This window comes from Aristolochia californica, unplaced genomic scaffold, assembly GCF_029961685.1.
Source record: "Aristolochia californica isolate CCGP_79_NKW_82.1479 unplaced genomic scaffold, dmAriCali1.0.hap1 SCAF_8, whole genome shotgun sequence".
NCBI lineage: Eukaryota > Viridiplantae > Streptophyta > Magnoliopsida > Piperales > Aristolochiaceae > Aristolochia > Aristolochia californica.
In genome coordinates this window covers 7165920-7183945 of record NW_027182279.1, presented here as the reverse complement: position 1 = coordinate 7183945, position 18026 = coordinate 7165920, and the positions used below count along the sequence as shown (strand labels likewise).

Genomic DNA, 18026 nt, shown 5'->3' with positions numbered 1-18026 from the left:
GGACCACGGCAGGCTCAAACCTCCAGATAAACGTGGAGATTTTCCAGATATTCTTTATCTCATCCAACTCGTTATCGACCACAGCAGGCTCCATCACCTGTCCATGATAATTACATCCCGACCGGAGGAAGGGAGCAAAACAGATAGACACAATTCCCATTTTCGTTTTTCGTTTTTTACGGCCTTGAGGTTTGTAAAGACTAAATGAGAAAATAAAAGAAAGTGAAGTAGTAATTTCTTTTTCAATTTTAGTGCTTATAGCTTGAATTATTAATTATTTGACCTTTTTCGATTTTCTTACATTAGGATTAATAAATGGAAATCAGTCCATGTGGTTGGATTTGGTCTATCTTCTGGTCTCCCATGAACCAAACAAAGATACGAACAGTTGCTGGCAGATGGCCCTTTTTTATCCTCACCATCTCCTCTTATCAAAATAATGTCCCGCGAAGAGAATCTGACGGTTGGCTAGCTGACGCGGAGCTGACATGGCCCTCCTTCTCGGCATATTCTTGGCTCTATTTTCGCTTCGAAAAAGATACGCGCGATAGATACGATGTACAAACAAATACGTTCATTACTTACATTGTTGGGATTGCTTCATCGCCGCATCCGCCGGATCTCAAAGAGTTTTTGAAAAGGGTTAAATATAAAGTGGGAAGTTGCAAAATGCCGAGTGTAGATTGGTAGAATCCTCGTCGGCACGAGGAATGGGCGCTCACGCCATGAAACAATCCGCCGAAAACTGGTGAAGTTTCAGCGATCTGGAACTGCTCTGCCGCTACGTCGGTATTGGCTCGACATCTTAAAACACCTTCTGTGCCTAACTGGACATTGGAATTGGTAGTGAGCCTGCATAAAAACGAGAGAGAAGCTTTCATGCAAAAAAAAAAAAAAAAAAAAAAAAAAAAAAAAACTGGCTTTAGACTCACGGACGAAAGAGAAAACATAAAAAAACAAACGCTGGCTACCAACGGACTACTACAACTCCCTCTTTCTTTTTCTTCTCCATTCTTCCATTTCATGTGAGGCATGAGAGATCGCCAACAGTTCACTTCCTTCTCTTCTGCTTAGGTTTCATCGACAGCCTTGGATCTTCAGTTGAGCTTGTGTTCTTGCTTTCGTTTTGAACTTTTCTGGATTTTGGTTTTCTGGGCTCCTACTAATGGCGGTGGAAGACAACGAGAGTTGCAGCAGTAGAGCCATCGAATCGTCGCTGACGCATCCGAGGCAGCAGCGGCACAAACAAGAAGTCTTTAATGAGGTTCTCCGGCGGCTTAATGAAGCCGGGAACGAGGAAGCTAATCGTCCTGGATTCGACGACGAGCTATGGACTCATTTCAATCGGCTGCCAACGAGGTATCGTAACCCTAGCTTTTACTATCACTCCTTTTTTTCTTTATTTGGTTTTTGCTTATGTAGCAATTGTTTTGCTTTAATTCGGTCATTTGGATCGTCCAATTTGATGTTCTATACAATGTGCTATGAGTACTTTTTATATTAAATGTTTGCTTCACCCTGTAGATTGCAGTGTATTTCTTGTTGTTTGACTTCACTTAAGCGAATTATGATTGCGAATGACTTGTGCTACGAGTTTAGCTATTTTCCGCTTGGCATGTTTTCCTTCGTCTGCGTATGTGTTTATTTAATTATTATTATATTAATATTTGTAATGCTCTTTGTAGATACGCTTTGGATGTGAATGTGGAGAGGGCTGAAGATGTTCTGACACACAAACGATTACTTCAATTGGCGCGTGATCCAGTAAATAGGCCGGCATTTGATGTTCGTCTGGTTCAGGTAAGTTAACTTTTTTCACAATTGTTTGCATCATCCCAGAACAGCTGATTTTAGCATCGTAACTGGGAATTGTTATGGTAATCATATGTCTGTCCAAAGAATTCCGTACTGGAGATTAATTATCTATGGTTCGTTTGAATTAAAATCCTGCTCTTTACTTTTTCTCATGCTTCACAGAAAGGTAAATTTTTTTTTCTAATTATATAATAGAAGGCCTTGATGTTTAACAAGTGGATCTTATTTACATGGCTTTTATTTTAAAGCTACAAAATAGAGTAGGTAATGAAGGACATGCTCGTGTTACCTGTAACCAGACATACGCTGTTGGTGAGTATCAGTGCAATGAGAATCATTTTTGCACAAGTATGAGTAGGAGAGGCATTCTTTACTATCAATTCATTGTCCCCATAGAAGTCCTGTGGGATGTGTGGTTTTGGCCTCCAATTTGTAAAGGTCAAGGTTCCAAAATATGGAAATGTGTTTTTTGTTATCTTGTTTTGTCAATGCTAATGAAATCTTCATCCAAAATAGAGGAAGCCAAAAAATTTGTGGACCAAAGGTTAGTGTACGATCTTGTCCCTTTTTGGTCTGGAATGGTTTTAAATCTTCCTTTTGAAGAAGAGGTTCTAAGGTATTCACAATGGCCAGTTGTCCAGAAGTTTCTGTGAATCTCTCTCTGATCCACTCTGCCAACTGTTTGTGAGCTCATTTCCAGTTCTGGTTATCTGGTCTTTGGGAGAATGACTTGGGTGGCTCTCCTAGTTAGGTTACAAAGACTATATCTGTCAGATTCAGAATTGGTGAGATCTGATCTGATACTTTATTTTAATGGAGAGAGAGCCCATAGTTAGGTTTTTACAATGCCATTTCTCATCTGTTTTGATAAAATTACACAATTCTTTTCATCTAGCTCCCCTCCAAAAGTGTAGTCCTTTTGGTTCGAGTGTCGATAACTTGATCCAAATGATTGGAAAAGTGACACGTTTTTGTGCACTTTAGGAAATGTCATTTCTTTTTGCGCATGCATGCATTTACTTTTTTTTTTGTTTTGTCCACATCTTGTCCTGTTTGTTAATAGGTTTAGAAATGTCCTATGTCCTTCCCTTCCTTGTTTTCTTTTGTTTGACCTCTCAGTGGGTTGTATCAAGCTTCACTCTGATGGAGTTCTAGGTATATTCCTGGACCCTCATGCTGAGATGGTCACTCTACTTCATGCTGAATCATTATTTTTGGGTTCCTCTTGGTATCATGGATTCAACTGAAGGGAAATCACCAAATCTACTTTGCAAACTGAGAATTTTGTTAAGATGTTGGGAACCCTTAGGGGTGGAAGGTGATTTCCTGGTGGTTATCATCAGGTGCCAGAACAACTTAAGACTCTTTGTGGCAGTTAGTTTGTATTTTCTGGGTTTTAGTATGTCTAGGGGATTGGACATCTCCTGGATCCATATTCCCAGGTCGGAAATAGCTGAACGTACCAGCCTTTTATCTTTGCTGTAAAAGTCTTTCATTAAAAACAGTGGTGATGGTCTTATTATCTGGGATCCCTGCTCTTCTGGGCACTTTTTTGTAGCCTTCTAGCACAGTGTCCAATCCATCCATTGCCCATCCAGCAGGACCAGCGCTGTGTTGGTACCAGCATGGCTTGGAATCTGTTGCAGCCAAGGAAAGTTCTTCAGTTTCTTTGGACAGCGGTGCATGGAAAAATCCTAACTTCTGATGTATTGATTAAAATGGGCAATCAGTCATTGGTAGCTTCTGTAAGCTCTGTGGATATAAAGAAGAATTAGCAATACACAGCTCACCGTGGGGTGCAGTTCTCAGAAAATTCAGTATTCCGATCTGTTTCCTCAGTTTTTTCTCTCAATTCCTATTGCAGTACCATTCATACCCTTTCTCAAAGTACAGCACTTCAATGAAACTTCAATGGCTATAGTACTGTGGAATTTATGGCTGGAAAGAAAGAATAGAACATTTAATCATTCAGCAAACTCACTTGGCTCGGTCATAAATAGAACAATTCATGACATACTATTATGGTCCTGCTTCCCTCATGACATGCCCCCCTTTCCAAGCTCAATGATAAGAAAATTCTGGCAGCAAATCATTCATGTAAAAAACACAAGCCTCCCAACATTCTTCCTTGCCACCCCACTTCCTATAATTCTCTAAAGCTAAAATTTGATGGTTCACCACTTGGAAACCCCGGACCAGCAGGGTGGGGGCTTCATCAGAGACCATACTGGCTCTGCTTTCCTCTTGTCTGTTACCATTGGTGTCTCAGACTCTGCCGAAGCAAAAGCAAGGGTCCTACTTGCAGGAGTCAGTCTGTATGCCCTCCATTTTTCAGATCCCCTAGTTATTGAAGGGGACTCAACAAATGTTATCACCTGGATGTCCAAGCCCCATGAGTCCCCACGGAGGCTAACATACAAACTCGATGAGATTTCAGAAATAGTTTCCTCATGGCAAGTCAAATGGTCCCATATCCCAAGATCAGCCAATTCACCACTAGTCCAGCTTGCAAAAGGAATCTCTAGGTAGACTGTTCATACTGGAGACTTGCTGCCAATTAAAAGTATTTTAAACATTTCTTGTTTTTTCAGCTGCTATAGTGCGTCCCCTCCCCCCCTCCCTTTTTTTTTGAAGAAGAATATGAGCTTTATTAATAAGCACAAAGAGAACCAACAAAATTATAGAAGCAATCCTGATACAACAAGGGATTGTAAGGAAGCCCCATTCTTAGCAACAGAGTCTACCAAGGAGTTGGCAGATTTCGGAACATGAGTCCAAATACAAGTAAAAAAGGAGGATATGTCCTGGATATCCCAAAAAGTATGCCAATACCGCCAGGGGGGATCTCCCGAAAAAGTAGCCCCATTTTTTCAGCTGCTATTGTGCATCCCTTGATAAAAGCATGATGGGTTTCTGTCGGCATCGCAAACTCAACTGAAGGGGAATCACTCTGCTACTTTGCCGGTTTGGTATTTTTTAGGAAAAATTTTAGAACCCTTTTGGGGTGGAGGTAACTTCCTACTGGTTATCAACAGGTGAAAGAACAACTTAATCCCTTTGTGGTAGTTTGTTCAACATTTTGTGGGATTCAGGCAATTAAAGTTGTGGGTGTTAAGGATATTTTGGTCATTTTACAAACATGTTGTATCCTTCTAAGACTAGGAGAGTATTTGTCTAGTTATGGTGGATGTTAGGTTCAATTTTCAGGTTAATATGCTTTATATTCAGATAAGTAGTTTAGTCTAGAGGGGCATTTCTGGTAGTGTACATATTTTTCACTCAAGTGACCTATTTAATAAAGAGAGAGATTGAATTTCAAGATTCAAAGATCATTATAATGTCCCTCTTATTATTGAAGGAGATTCCAAGATTGTTATTGGCTGGTGGTCAAAAGCTGTTGATCCCCCTTGGCGCCATTGGACAATTTTTCATCAGATTATTAAAATTGTATCTTATTTTAATTGTACTTGGTCTCATGTGCCAAGATCAATAGATGATGTTGCTGATTCTTTGGCTAAACAAGGAGTCACCCTACAATCTCTTGTTGTTAGGGGAATCCTCCCTTAGTTTGTATTATTTTCTTGTTTAATTGATGAAATCATTTCATTAAAAAAAATGAGATAGGTCACATTCTGACCTCGTGAAGTGTGCCACACACTGCAAAACTTCTGAATCCTCTTCTGTCTTTTCTCTCTCTTCTCTATGTTATCTATTTCTCTAATTTTTACATGGTATCAGAGCAAAAGATCCATCTGAAGTGGCATTCTAGTCGTTTCTTCTTCTCATCCTGCATCATCTCCAGGAAGGATGTTTCTCCAATTCTTTGCTGATTGGAGAAAGGTCTGATCTTCTTTACTAGTTTTGTGCCATAACCCTAGGGCTGATGGTTTGTGTTATTGAGCAGTTATCTATGTATCATGTGCCTCTGAAGGGTTGTTAGTGGTTGTTTCCTTGTTCCTATGCTTGCACGAACTCCCAGACCAGTACCTAGATCTTCGTTATCTCCTGATTTGCATGGAATTGTGTGTTTGAGTTGATTTCATGTTATTATAATTTTTATTGTGGCTTGCTGTGGGCATTGAAGAATTGTGTCAACAGGGTCCATAGAATTAGAGCAAGGCTATTTTGGTGTATTTATGTGCTCCTTGTTGCAGTTGTGTTGATGGATTGTAGTTTCTCTTAGATTGTTTGAGGTGTTTTAAGAGGTAGTTATGTTTGGTTTGGAAAAAGTTATTACTTCGGTCAAAGATGTTATTCATTCAAAAGAAAGTATGCAATTATTAATATTAGAGAAGTTGAGTGGTTCAAACTTCTTGAGCTAGGCCGCATTTGTAAAAAGGAAGACAAAATTTCTGAGGGACGATCATCCATAGCCACTTAAAGATGATTGGGAAATTGAAGACAGTTAGGTTTTGACATGGCTTCTCAATAGTATGGAAATGAGGTTTAAAAGACGAGTTATGAATTGTGAGACTTCCAAGCAAATTTGGACCGTTATTGAGTCACTATATGCTTTTGAAAGCAACCTATGGTGAGTATATCAGCTATATGCCATTTATTTTCTTTGAGAAGAGGAGATAGATCTGTGATCGATTATTTTGGTGAACTATTGGGGGATTTTACAGGAGATCGAGATTTATCACCCATATACTACAAATGAAGCAAATCTTCGAAAGCAACGGGGTGAGTTATATGTGGCTTAGTTCCTAAATGATCTAGGCTCGCAGTATAATGCTGGTTAGGCCCAGATTCTTGCCTCAATTGATGTGCTATCCCTTACCAAGGTGTTTAATCAATTTATTTAGAGCTGAAGTGGCTGTAGTCCCAACTACTAGCGAAATTAAAGAGACAAAGGTTGCTGTACTTATTATTCAGCCAGCACAACAATTCTCATGGCCGAGGTAGCCGTGATCGAGGTAGAAATAAATCTAGTTGTGTCGTGGTCGTGGAGAAAGTAGCAGTGACGTAGCGGGGTGAGTTATATGTGGCTAAGTTCCTAGATGGTTTAGACTCGGAGTATGATGTTGTTTAGGCCCAGATTCTTGCCTCATCGCCATCCTTACCAAGGTGTTTAATTGAGTTATTCAAGCTGAAGTGGCTGTAGTCCCTACTAGCAGCAAGGAAAAATAAAGAGAGGTTTTTTGAAAATAGGGTGTGAATATATATTGCAAGATGAAAAAAATACATCCCTAGCTAAGGTGGCCTTCCTCCACAACCTCCTGTTGGATGGAAACACCCTGTTTAGCTTGTTTATCTGCCAAATGATTAGCAGGTCAAGGAATATAATTCCACTTACAATGCATTTTGGAAATTAAAGTACGTATATCCTCATATAACTCCCAATGCCGCCAAGGAGGTTTTGAAGGCTTCGTACACCAATTGATAACAACCTTTGAGTCGCCTTCAATGCAGAGTAGGCCCTCCATCTTTTGCTTGAAGAGTTTTAACCCAATATACAGCCCGTGTAACTCAGCATTGGTTCAATCTGATATTCCAATCGGTCCAGCATATGATAAAAGAAGATTCCCACTTTCGTCATGAATCACTCCGCCAAATCCAGCCGTCCCGGGGCAGCCAAACGCACTTCCGTCAAAGTTTAATTTGAAGTGTCCCACTGGTGGTGGAGACCAAATTTTCATAAGAGGAGGTCGTAACGGAAAAGACATTTCCGCAATAAGACGCCAGTTTCCACACAAATTTGATCCTTGTAAGTGATAAAATTCCTTCCGCATGAGTACCCAAGACGACACTTGCCCTATGATTCTATTTTAAAAAATTTTCCAAGGAAGAGATTTTTGATTAAATTTTCTGTTATTCCTCTCTTTCCATAAATTCCAAACCATGTACCCAACACAACAAGAAATTAATATTTTCCCAAGTTTGGGAAGATGAGAACTTGTAATAGTGAATATTGTGGAATGTAATGATTGAGAAGGGCAATATTGCAACCCAATTTTGTTTATGAGTTCGGACCAAACCAAATGGGCATAATCGCAGTGCAAAAGGGTATGATCAGCGGTTTCAGGAGAGGAATGACAGAATGGGCACAAGGGGTCTGAGACACTATTTCTACGTCGAATTAATGCGTCGGAGGTTAAGATTTTTTTTTGGCATGCGGTCCAAATAAAAAACATCACACGAGGTGGAATGTGTAGAGACCATGCAAAAGCAGCTGGATGGACTGATTAATTTGCTTGGAGAGAGATCAAGAAGTGGTAGGCAGAAGCAGTAGAGAACGTACCTTGCCTGCATGGTGTCCAGATGAGTGTGTTTGGTGAGTTTTTGATTCTTACCATTGAGAGACTTGTGAGAAGGTCTGTAGCTTCAAGAGCTTCATCGTCTGTCAAGGCTCGTCTGAGATCTAAGTTCCACTCACCAGAGGTAAGCCTTTGCGCAGAAATGGTCGCATCTTGTTCTCTTGCCAGGCGGTAAATACATCCATGACTATCTTTGAAACTTCTTGGGCCAACCCACCAGTCTATCCAGAATTTTGTTTGGCTACCAGAACCAATGTAGCATTTGACAGCAGTTTTAAAGACAAGTAGCAGTTGGGCAATCTTCTTCCACACGGGGGATAATTTGTAATATCTTCCGCCATCAATCCACCAACCAAAAACTTTCCCAGATTTGGCTTCAACAATTTTCCGCCATAACAGAGTTGGTTGCACATTCAATTTCTAGATCCACTTCAACAATAAAGCAGAGTTGGTTTTTGCAATATCCCTGATCCCGAGACCACCCATTACAATGGGTTTACAAACATCATCCCATATTACAAGACTATATTTTCTTTCCCCATTTGGCCCATCCCATAAAAATTTCCTTTTAAGGAGTTCTATTCTATTCCAAACAGAGGCAAGACAGTGATACAAGGAAAGAAAATAAGAGGGTACGCCATGTAAACACGATTTAATGAGAACCAACTTACTAGCTTTGGACAAAAAATTTCCTTTCCATGATGCAAGACGACCTTCAAGGTGTTCAATGATAGGGTGCCAGACACTTTTTGTTTGTAAGGCAAGGGTCAGTGGAAGACCCAAGTAAGTGTCAGGGAGTGACGCAACTTTACACCCCAAATAACTTGCCATTGAGTTTAATACAGAGGGATCAATATTAAATCCAATGATAGTAGTTTTAGCCCAACTTACCTTTTGACCAGCAAACAATTCTAAAATATTGAGCAAAGCTTTCATGTGGGAAATCTGTCTCATAGAACCTTCTCCAAAAAGAATAGTGTCATCAACATACTGTAAGATCGGGATATCTTGGTTTGGGTCTTCAGAGATAGGACTAAGCCAACCTGAGCATTTAGCAAATCGGATCATAGAAGCAAGGTGTTCGCCGATGAGAGTAAATAGAAAAGGAGACAAAGGGTCACCTTGCCTTATCCCCCTTGTTGCTTTGAAGAAACCGCACAATTTTCCATTAACAAGGACATAATATGATGTGGTGGAGATACAACTTCTCATCCAAAATTTCCACCTAGTCCCAAAACCCATTCGGTGGAAAAGGTGATCAATAAGTTTCCAATTTGCTCAGTCAAATGCTTTTTCAAAATCTAATATTAGGAGGGTTGGGAAGATTTTTTTGAAAGAGTCTAATAGCTCATGAGCGGTCATGGAGAAGTCCAAACTATTTCTATCACGAATAAAAGCACTTTAATTGGGATTAATAACTTTCGGAAGGTGGGCTTTTAGCCGATTTGCAAGAAGACGACCAATGATTTTATAATAACTAGTAGTGAGGCTAATAGATCGAAAATCTTGGGGCAGTGCTGTATTGGATTTTTTTGGGATGAGAGCAATGAAGGATGCTCTGACTGCCTTATGGGTTATGCCGACTTGGTGGAAATTGTGGATAGAAGTGTACACATCACTTTTGATTGAATCCCAGAAACAATGGTAAAACTTACCGTTAAAGCCATCAAGTCCAGGAGCTTTATCTTTTGGAAGGCCGAGGGCAACCAAATCAATTTCTTCAGAAGTGAACGGCTTTTCCAGATCTGATGCGTTCGCGGAGAGATGCACTGGAATTCAAGTTGCGGCAGCTTAGGTCTATTGTAACACACTTCGGTGTATAAGTCTGAGAAAAACTTCACCAAAATGTTAGATATGGAGGAACGGATAGAGAGTAGTGATACGGTTAGACCTCCTCCTACCCGAGGTGATGGAATGGAAAAACTTTGTGTTTCCATCTCCCTCGGCCATCCAGCGGAATCTAGCTCGTTGTTTCCAGCGGATAGATTCAAAACGAAGCAGATTTAAATATTCCAAATTTAATTGATTTCTAATGAGCAATTGCTGGACTTATTACTCGGCCTGCACAACAATGCTCAGACACTGCCAATAGACGTGGCTGAGGTGGTTGTGCTTGAGGTACAAATAATTTTGGTTGTGGTAGATGTTGTGGAGAAAGTAGTAGTGAGAGGATGTGTGCTTATTGTGGGCGTACAAACCATTACACAGATATTGGGATTGGTAAGCCTACCTAGGCAAACCCAAGAGTTACAAATGGTAGACAATTCTCGTCTATTGGTATGGTTGTCATTCTTTTTGGTGCACCTAATGAGCTTCGGTAGCTGGATCAGCGTATGGTTCAGTTGATACTCACAAGGTTATTCTTCAACCTTGAGAACAAGGTTGATAGTCAAGAGGGGTGGAATGATAGAGACTCAAGATCACTCCCAAGGAAGAAGAGAAGTAGAAAAGAATTAAAAGAACATAAGAAAGGGCAATAGAAAGCAGTGCCACCACAAAAGAGCAAGTGAAGGTGGCACCACCTCTAAGAAAGAAAGGAGCGTGGGGCTCAAGGGTAAGAAAGTAAATTTTCCCTTCAAGGGGTTGGTCGAAGTTGGAGTAATATTTGCCTCTTCTTGGAAAGATAGGATCTTACTGGATTAGAAATAATTTTCTCTTAATTGATGGAATCTTCCAAATTCTATAATTTCTCCTAGATTGATGTAATCTTTAATGTTCTACAATCTCTCCTTCAATTATGTCATTAGGAAACCTTAATTGATTGAGGAGTTTCCTAAAAAATGCAATGGGAAAAGTATAAATAAGGGTGTTGGCTGAAGGAAAAATCAGTCAAACCTTTTTCAAAATCTCTCTTGCCTCTTTCCCCTCTCAAACTTGTGCCCTAGCACCTCTCCTCTCTTTTCTCCTCTCCCCTTCTCTCATTTCCTTGTAGCTTTGTCTCTATCTCCCTCTCTTCCTCTACTTTAGTTCTCTCTTCTTCCCCTCTCTCTTATTCCAGCCCTCTTAACCTCTCTTTCAACTCGTCCTTGCACTTTTAAGAAAAAATAAATACCTTTCACAAGTCGGTTTTTATCAATTGGTATGAGAGAAGTCCCCTTTGGGATCTTCTCTGTCTCAACCGCTAATTGAATAGAAGATCAGTTCGGCTAGACTGCAGATCCGATGATTTATTAAATCATCACCTTCCCCATTCACATTAGCGAGAGTGATATGCGATGAGCGAGAGAGAAGTGTGAGCTAGCGAGCAAAAAGAGAAAGGAATTGATCAAGCGAGAGAGGAAGGATTGACGCGAGAGGCAAGGCACTCGAGAGAACTTCGACGAGAGAAGAAGGATTGTCGAGTAGCGAACGAGACCTTCGCTGAGAAAGACCAGGCCGAGGAAAGAGATCCCATCGACGCCGGAGTGGGGGAAGGAATCGCCGTTCCCGATTGGAAACTCCTTCCGGTCGGGAAGACCAGCCTCGACGTCATTCCCGTGGATGGAGTCTAAGTGATTTTTCTCCCCTTCCGCAGGTGACAGTACCCTGTGATAGCAGAGGATGCTGGTTCGAGGACTCCTGAAGCATCACTTTCTGATTCCGACAACGCAGGGAAGTTCAACGAGTATGATAGGCAACACGACACCCAAAGGTCTTGCGAAGAGGATGAAGGTCCCTCTTGGATGTATGACGCCGAGACCAGTGGCATCAACGTCCCGGAGGAGCTGCGACACCTCTGGTAACACCTCTCCTCTTCTTCTATGGTCCCACCTCGACATCAGTTGCTCAGGCATCTGACTACTTGAAACTATGCTAATTAAAAAGCTTGTAATAAGGTTCGTGAGGATATACCACTTGGTTGTTCCTTATGCTGCTTTTAAATCTTATTCTTTTTGCCCTTTTTGTGCTTTCTTTGTGCTCTAAAATATGACTAACACGTTGAAACACTCCATTGAGTATTGAAAAAAGATAGTGTTGGTTCTTAAACAACTTTACTATGTGTGGGGTAAGACCATATTGTAGAAAATATTTGATCAGGGAAATGCTTGGAGTGTATATATTGCTCTTTGGAAGTATTGGTGCAAGAGGGGCCTCTTTTTACTGCTAGGTGTAGGAGCGACATCCTTTTTAGTTTCAATTCCTTCCTTGTATAGTAGTCTAATGTGATTTTTGGTGTCATCCTCCAGTATTTTAGATGTCAAGGTTTGTATAGATTCAGTAGTATTTGCTCTTGCTTAGTTTATTCAGTGCAATTGCTGCCTTCATCCTATGGGAAGATGAAATTTCTAGACAAATCCACGATTTCATACATTGTACTTTGATTTCGATGGTTTACTCTATTCACAATAATCCATAAGTTGCAGTCAGAGTTTCTTTTGAGGCATATCTCCGGTCAATGTTTTGAAAAGGCTTTGGTGGAACAAGTCAGTGGACTTCCATAATACCTCGCATACTGCTTAGGCGAGGTGTCTCAATTTCGAGGCTGTTTTTTACATATACTTTAAATTTATTAACTATGTTAATAGTTGAAACATTGAATACTTTATATAAGCAGAAGCAGAGTTATCAGTTGGTGATGGGGACTCGCCTGCCTAGATTGGGCAAGTTAATCCTCTTAGCATGCCTTGCTCACATCCCGTGGTGTTTATGGCTAGAGCGTAACAACTGGAGATTCAATTCAAAATCCATTACCCCGGATAGTACGACTTCTTATGCAGTGGGCTTAATCTCTAGTTAGTCGCATATCAGAAAGGAATTTGTCACTCTATCGCATGTTTCCCTTCGTGGCGATTGGAGCTAGCTAGCTTATATGGCCAGTCCCCGCAGGATGCCGGTCATGGCTATTTGGGAATTTCCCCCAAGTGACTGCATCAAGCTCAACTTTGATGGCAGTGCTTTGGGCTGTTCTGGGTCGATGGGTGGGGGTGGTGTCTTCAGAGACAGTAGTGGGGATTTTATTCTCTCTTATGCAGGCCGACCCCAACACTACTGAAGTGAGTGCCCTTCTATACGGTCTTCAAATTTTCAAGGACCGTCTTCACGGAAAGCTGCTTATTGAAGGAGACTCCAAAGTAGTCATCGGTTGGTGCTCCAAAGAAAGAGCCCCTCCACCCTCCGATGCCAATGGCCTATCATTGATTGTATTGCTGATATTGTTTCCACAATTCATTGTACTTGGAATCACATTCCTAGATCAGCCAATTCCTTGGATGATAAATTGGCTAATTTCGGAACCTCCCAGCAATCTCTGATTATTTGGGAAGGCTTCCCCCCTGTAATCTTGCTCTTTTGAGCTTTTGATTTAATAAAACTTAGCATCATTAAAAAAAAAAAAAAAGTAGAAGGAGAGAGGGTTACTCATTCTTGTGGGCAGCGGACAGGTCTTCTCAAATTTCTATGACAATAGCAGCAGAATAGAAGTGAAAAAGAAAATCTGACGGAGAGAGGGACTAGCACGAGAGACAGTGCGAGAAAAAAAGTGGATTGACATCACTTCACAGAGTAGTAGTCAGATACTGTAGAGTAGTTAACTGGCATATAAGATTTTACATATTAACTAATTTATTTCAACCAATACTTTACTTTTTCATTTTTAACCTCTTATTTAAGAGTATCTTAACATGTTTTTCTTTATGTAGATTCATGTAATTTAATGTAATTCTCAATTAAACTTAGTTCAAGCTTCTTAAAAGTTAGTACGCATGGGATTCATCAGGCATGACCTTTTCTTTCAATACTCTTCAACATTATAGGAGAAGCACATTTTACAAATCTTTGCTTGTTTTGCTTTACTAACTTTGCCTGTTCCTAGTAAGAACCTAAAAGAAGATGGTGGAACGACGATCAAGACACGAAGTAACCCCCCCCCCCCCCCCCCCCCAAACGAGGCACGGAGTAACTCTTCCCCGACTACCAATCTGTCTGATCCACCTCTTCGAGTGGGGCACTGCACAGTATGGGGCGAAAGCCGAGCAAGTCTGGAGAAGCAGCAATAGAGGCGAGAGCGACAAGTGGTTGAAGACAATGGCCTTGGAGACGGCACATAAGCGAATTGGCAAATTGTCATATCTCGAACTTGACGATGACCAATTTTGGTGGAGGATCCTTCACAATCCGGTGTGAAAAAATCCTACATCTCCCTCCCGATCTCCACGGTGGACTCTTTCCTGGTCATCTTTGACAAGATTCAAAAAGGCAAAACGGGACGAAGCTTCGGTCGATCACTCTTCACCGAAAAATTGGAATTCCAGTTCCATACCAAATACCACGGAGGCTTCCTCGAATGCGTCATCACTCAAAGATGCAACTCGATGGATCTTCCTACCGCAAAACTCTAATTCTGGCCTCGGGTGGAAAATCTTTCACCAAATCCTCAAACAACTGACCAAACACCTAAAAATCCCCCACAACCAAGGTATCATGCATTAGAAAAAATTTAGCATTCAAGCGTTTTCTTGCGCTTCTAGAGACTCAATTCTCTGCCAAAATCAAGGTCTTGCCCTCTGATTCTGGCGGCGAATACATGTCTCATGCATTTCAAGACTTTCTTCAAAGCACAGGGATTATCTCTCAGCGCTCCTGTCCTTCGACACCACAACAAAATGGTGTTGCTGAGAGGAAAAATCGTCATCATCTTGATGTGGTCCGCACCCTTTTACTTGAATCCTCTGTTCCTTCGCCTTTTTTGTATGAAGCGCTTTCTACTTCGGTTCATTTGATCAATCGTTTACCTTCTCCTATATTACATCATGTTTCTCCCTTCTTTAAGTTGTTTGGCCGTTCTCCTTCATATTCTGCTCTTCGGACATTTGATTGTGTTTGTTTTGTGCATCTTCCTGCTCACGAACGACATAAACTTACAACCCAATCAATTAAATGTGTTTTTCTTGGTTATGCTATCCCTCAAAAGGGTTATGTTTGTTATGATCCACTTGCTCATCGCCTATGTGTTTCTCGGAATGTGGTTTTCTTTGAAAATCAATATTTTTTTCAATCTCATGTTGAGCAGCCGTCTGCCTCTTTATCTCTTCTACCTTGCTTTGATGGTTCTCCGCCAGTTGTGGAACGGTTCAAACCTGGTTTTGTGTATGGCAGACGTAGTGGCTATGAGCTTGGTTCTACTTCCTCTGTGCCCCCTCCCGATCTTGTCCTGGCGCCTGATCCTCCTCCTGCTCCAGCTTCCACCGCTCTTTGCCGGTCTACTCGCTCTTCTCGGCCTCCTCATTGGTATGGTTTCTCCTCCACTGTATCTCCCGTCGCTACTTTATCCTCTATTTCCATTCCCACTTGTTACAAACAAGCTATGACACATGAGTGTTGGCAGCATGAATGCAAACAAAACTTCAAGCACTTGAGGAGAATCACACTTGGGATATTGTTCCTTGCCCTCCTCCGATTAAGCCTCTTGGCAGTAAATGAGTTTTCTCGGTTAAACTTCGCTCTGATGGCTCTTTGGATCGGTACAAAGCTCGCCTAGTAGCTCTGGGCAACAAACAAGAATATGGGATTGACTATGAGGAGACATTTACACCGGTTGCCAAGATGACCACGATCCGTACTATATTCGCGATTGCATCCTCTCAGTCTTGGCCGCTACATCAGATGGATGTGCAGAATGCCTTTCTCCACGGTGACCTCCAGGAAGATGTATACATGAAGCTCCCCTCGGGTATGCCTACCTCCTCTCCCGATCAGGTTTGCAAGCTTCATCGTCCTCTGTATGGGCTTAAGCAAGCCCCCCGGGTTTGGTTTGAGAAATTTTGTGGCACCCTGATTCTCCACCGGTTTACACAGAGTCAGTATGATTCATCTCTATTCTATCATAAGTCTACCGCGGGCATGGTCATTCTCCTGGTTTATGTGGATGACATCATTATTACTGGCACTAAATTTGGACTGCTTACCAAGCTGCAGTAGGTGTTACATGCCACTTTCCATATGAAAGATCTTGGCCAGCTCACGTACTTCTTAGGCCTGGAAGTCCATCATCGGGCCATTGGTATTTTCTTAAACCAGTATAAGTATCTTCAAGATATTATTACCTTGGCTGGTTTGGAGGACACTTCTTCTGTTGATACTCCTATGGAGGTCAATGTCAAGTACAGGAAAGATAAAGGGGACCTTCTAGATGACCCTACTATCTATCGGCGCTTGGTTGGGAGTCTCATCTACTTGACCACTACTCGCTTGACATCTCCTATGCCGTTCATCAGGTCAGTCAGTTTATGTCCTCTCCTCGTCATCTCCATATTGCTGTCGTTCGATGTATCATCCGCTATCTTCGAGGTTCTCCCACTCGTGGGTTATTCTTTCCTACAGGCTCCTCCCTTCAACTTATTGGTTATAGTGATGCTGATTGGGCTGGGTGTTCGGATACCCGTCGCTCTACTACGGGTTGGTGTATGTTTTTAGGTGATGCCTTAATTTCTTGGCAATGTAAGAAACAGGATCGTGTTTCTAAATCTTCTACTGAAGCTGAGTATCGTGCCATGTCTACTGCTTGTTATGAGATTGTATGGCTACGCAGTCTTCTTGCGGAACTTGAGTTCCCTCAGACTACTTCTACCCCTCTTCATGCTGACAACACTAGTGCTATTCAGATTGCCACCAACCCTGTTTTCCATGAACGCACCAAGCATATTGAGGTTGATTGTCATTCTATCCGCGATAGCTTGGATAGTCGGGTGATTTCTCTTCCTTACATTTCTTCGGATCTCCAAATGGCCGATGTCTTCACTAAAGCAATGACTTAGCGGCAGCATCAATTTTTGGTTGGCAAATTGTTGTTGGTTGATTTCCCAGCATTAATTTGAGGGGGGATGTTATCGTATATAAGGGACGAGATTTTAAATATCTATATTTCTAAGGGTATTATTGTAATTTCTGTTTTAAATCTCTATACCTATGTATCGAACAAAAAATCAGCTATGGTTCTTCGATCCTTCGTTTCAGAAAATAAATCGGATTTTCGGAAACTTTGTCATCGTTGTCATCTGGGACCCAAAAGCAGTTGACGCCACCCTCTCTCAACCGGGCCAATACTCTATTGGCTTGCGTTTTCAAGATCACTCTCTTGGAACTTCCTGGGCGCTGGCTGGTATCTATGGTCCTACTCGGCAACACGACCGGCCTTCCTTCTGGGAGGAAGTTTTTCAACTCGTTCAATTATGGGATCTGCCCTGGCTTTTGGCAGGAGATTTCAATGCCATTCTACTTTGTTCAGAAAAAAGCCCTCTGGCAATCAGAACTTCGTCCAACATGAGAGCCTTCTCCAACTTCATTGGCAATCTCGGGCTTTCTGAAATTCCCCTCTCTGGAAAAAAATTCACTTGGACCAATGGTCAGTCCCCCCGGCGTCATCTCTAAGTTGGATTGTTTCTTTGCAAACAATGAATGATGTCAACTCTTTCCTAACATTTCTGGCCAAGTCCTCAACAAAGTTGGGTGTGATCACTGGCCTATACAAATCAACACTTGCCCACCTGCTTGGGGGCGATCCCCCTCCCCTCCCCCCCCCTCCCCCCCCCATCTCCGCTTTGAAACTTCCTGGATCTTTGTTGAGCATTCACTTCATCCCTTCTTGGCTGGTGGCAAGAGCAGGAGAGTCATCCCAATCCGGGCTGGGCACTTCCACTCAAAATCAATGCGTTTAAAGCGAAGATCCGTTTATGGGCTAGTAATCATTGTGCTGCTGCTGCTTCCCAGGAAGAATCGGGTTCATCGTCGCATATCTGAGCTTGATCTACTCGAAGAACAAGGTCTATTTCTCCTCTTGATTTGCTTATTTATTTATTTTTTTGAAATGATGCTGATTTTTTTTAAGACAAAAGCTCAAAAGAGCAAATTACAAAGGAGGGAATCCTTCTCATACAATGAGAGATTGCTGGGAAGTTCCGAATTTTGCCAATTTATCATCCAAAGAGTTGGTTGATCTAGGAATGAGATTCCAATTACAATGCGTAGAAGATACAATGT

At 41.6% G+C, this 18026-nt stretch overlaps 1 protein-coding gene across 2 annotated transcripts in view; it reads left to right on the top strand.

Moving 5' to 3' along the window:
- Positions 1 to 660: 660 nt before the first annotated feature.
- LOC137938684 (serine/threonine-protein kinase STY46-like) overlaps positions 661 to 18026 on the top strand; it is a 62971-nt gene continuing 45605 nt past the window's right edge. Inside the window, exons 1-2 of one of the 2 annotated variants that reach the window (XM_068783673.1) lie at positions 661 to 1359; positions 1686 to 1800. In XM_068783673.1, the coding sequence (XP_068639774.1) occupies positions 1166 to 1359; positions 1686 to 1800 (309 nt within the window). In that variant the 5' untranslated portion in view covers positions 661 to 1165. Of the gene's footprint in view, positions 1360 to 1685; positions 1801 to 18026 lie in introns of those variants that run through there. The other variant, XM_068783674.1, reaches the window with a different exon arrangement.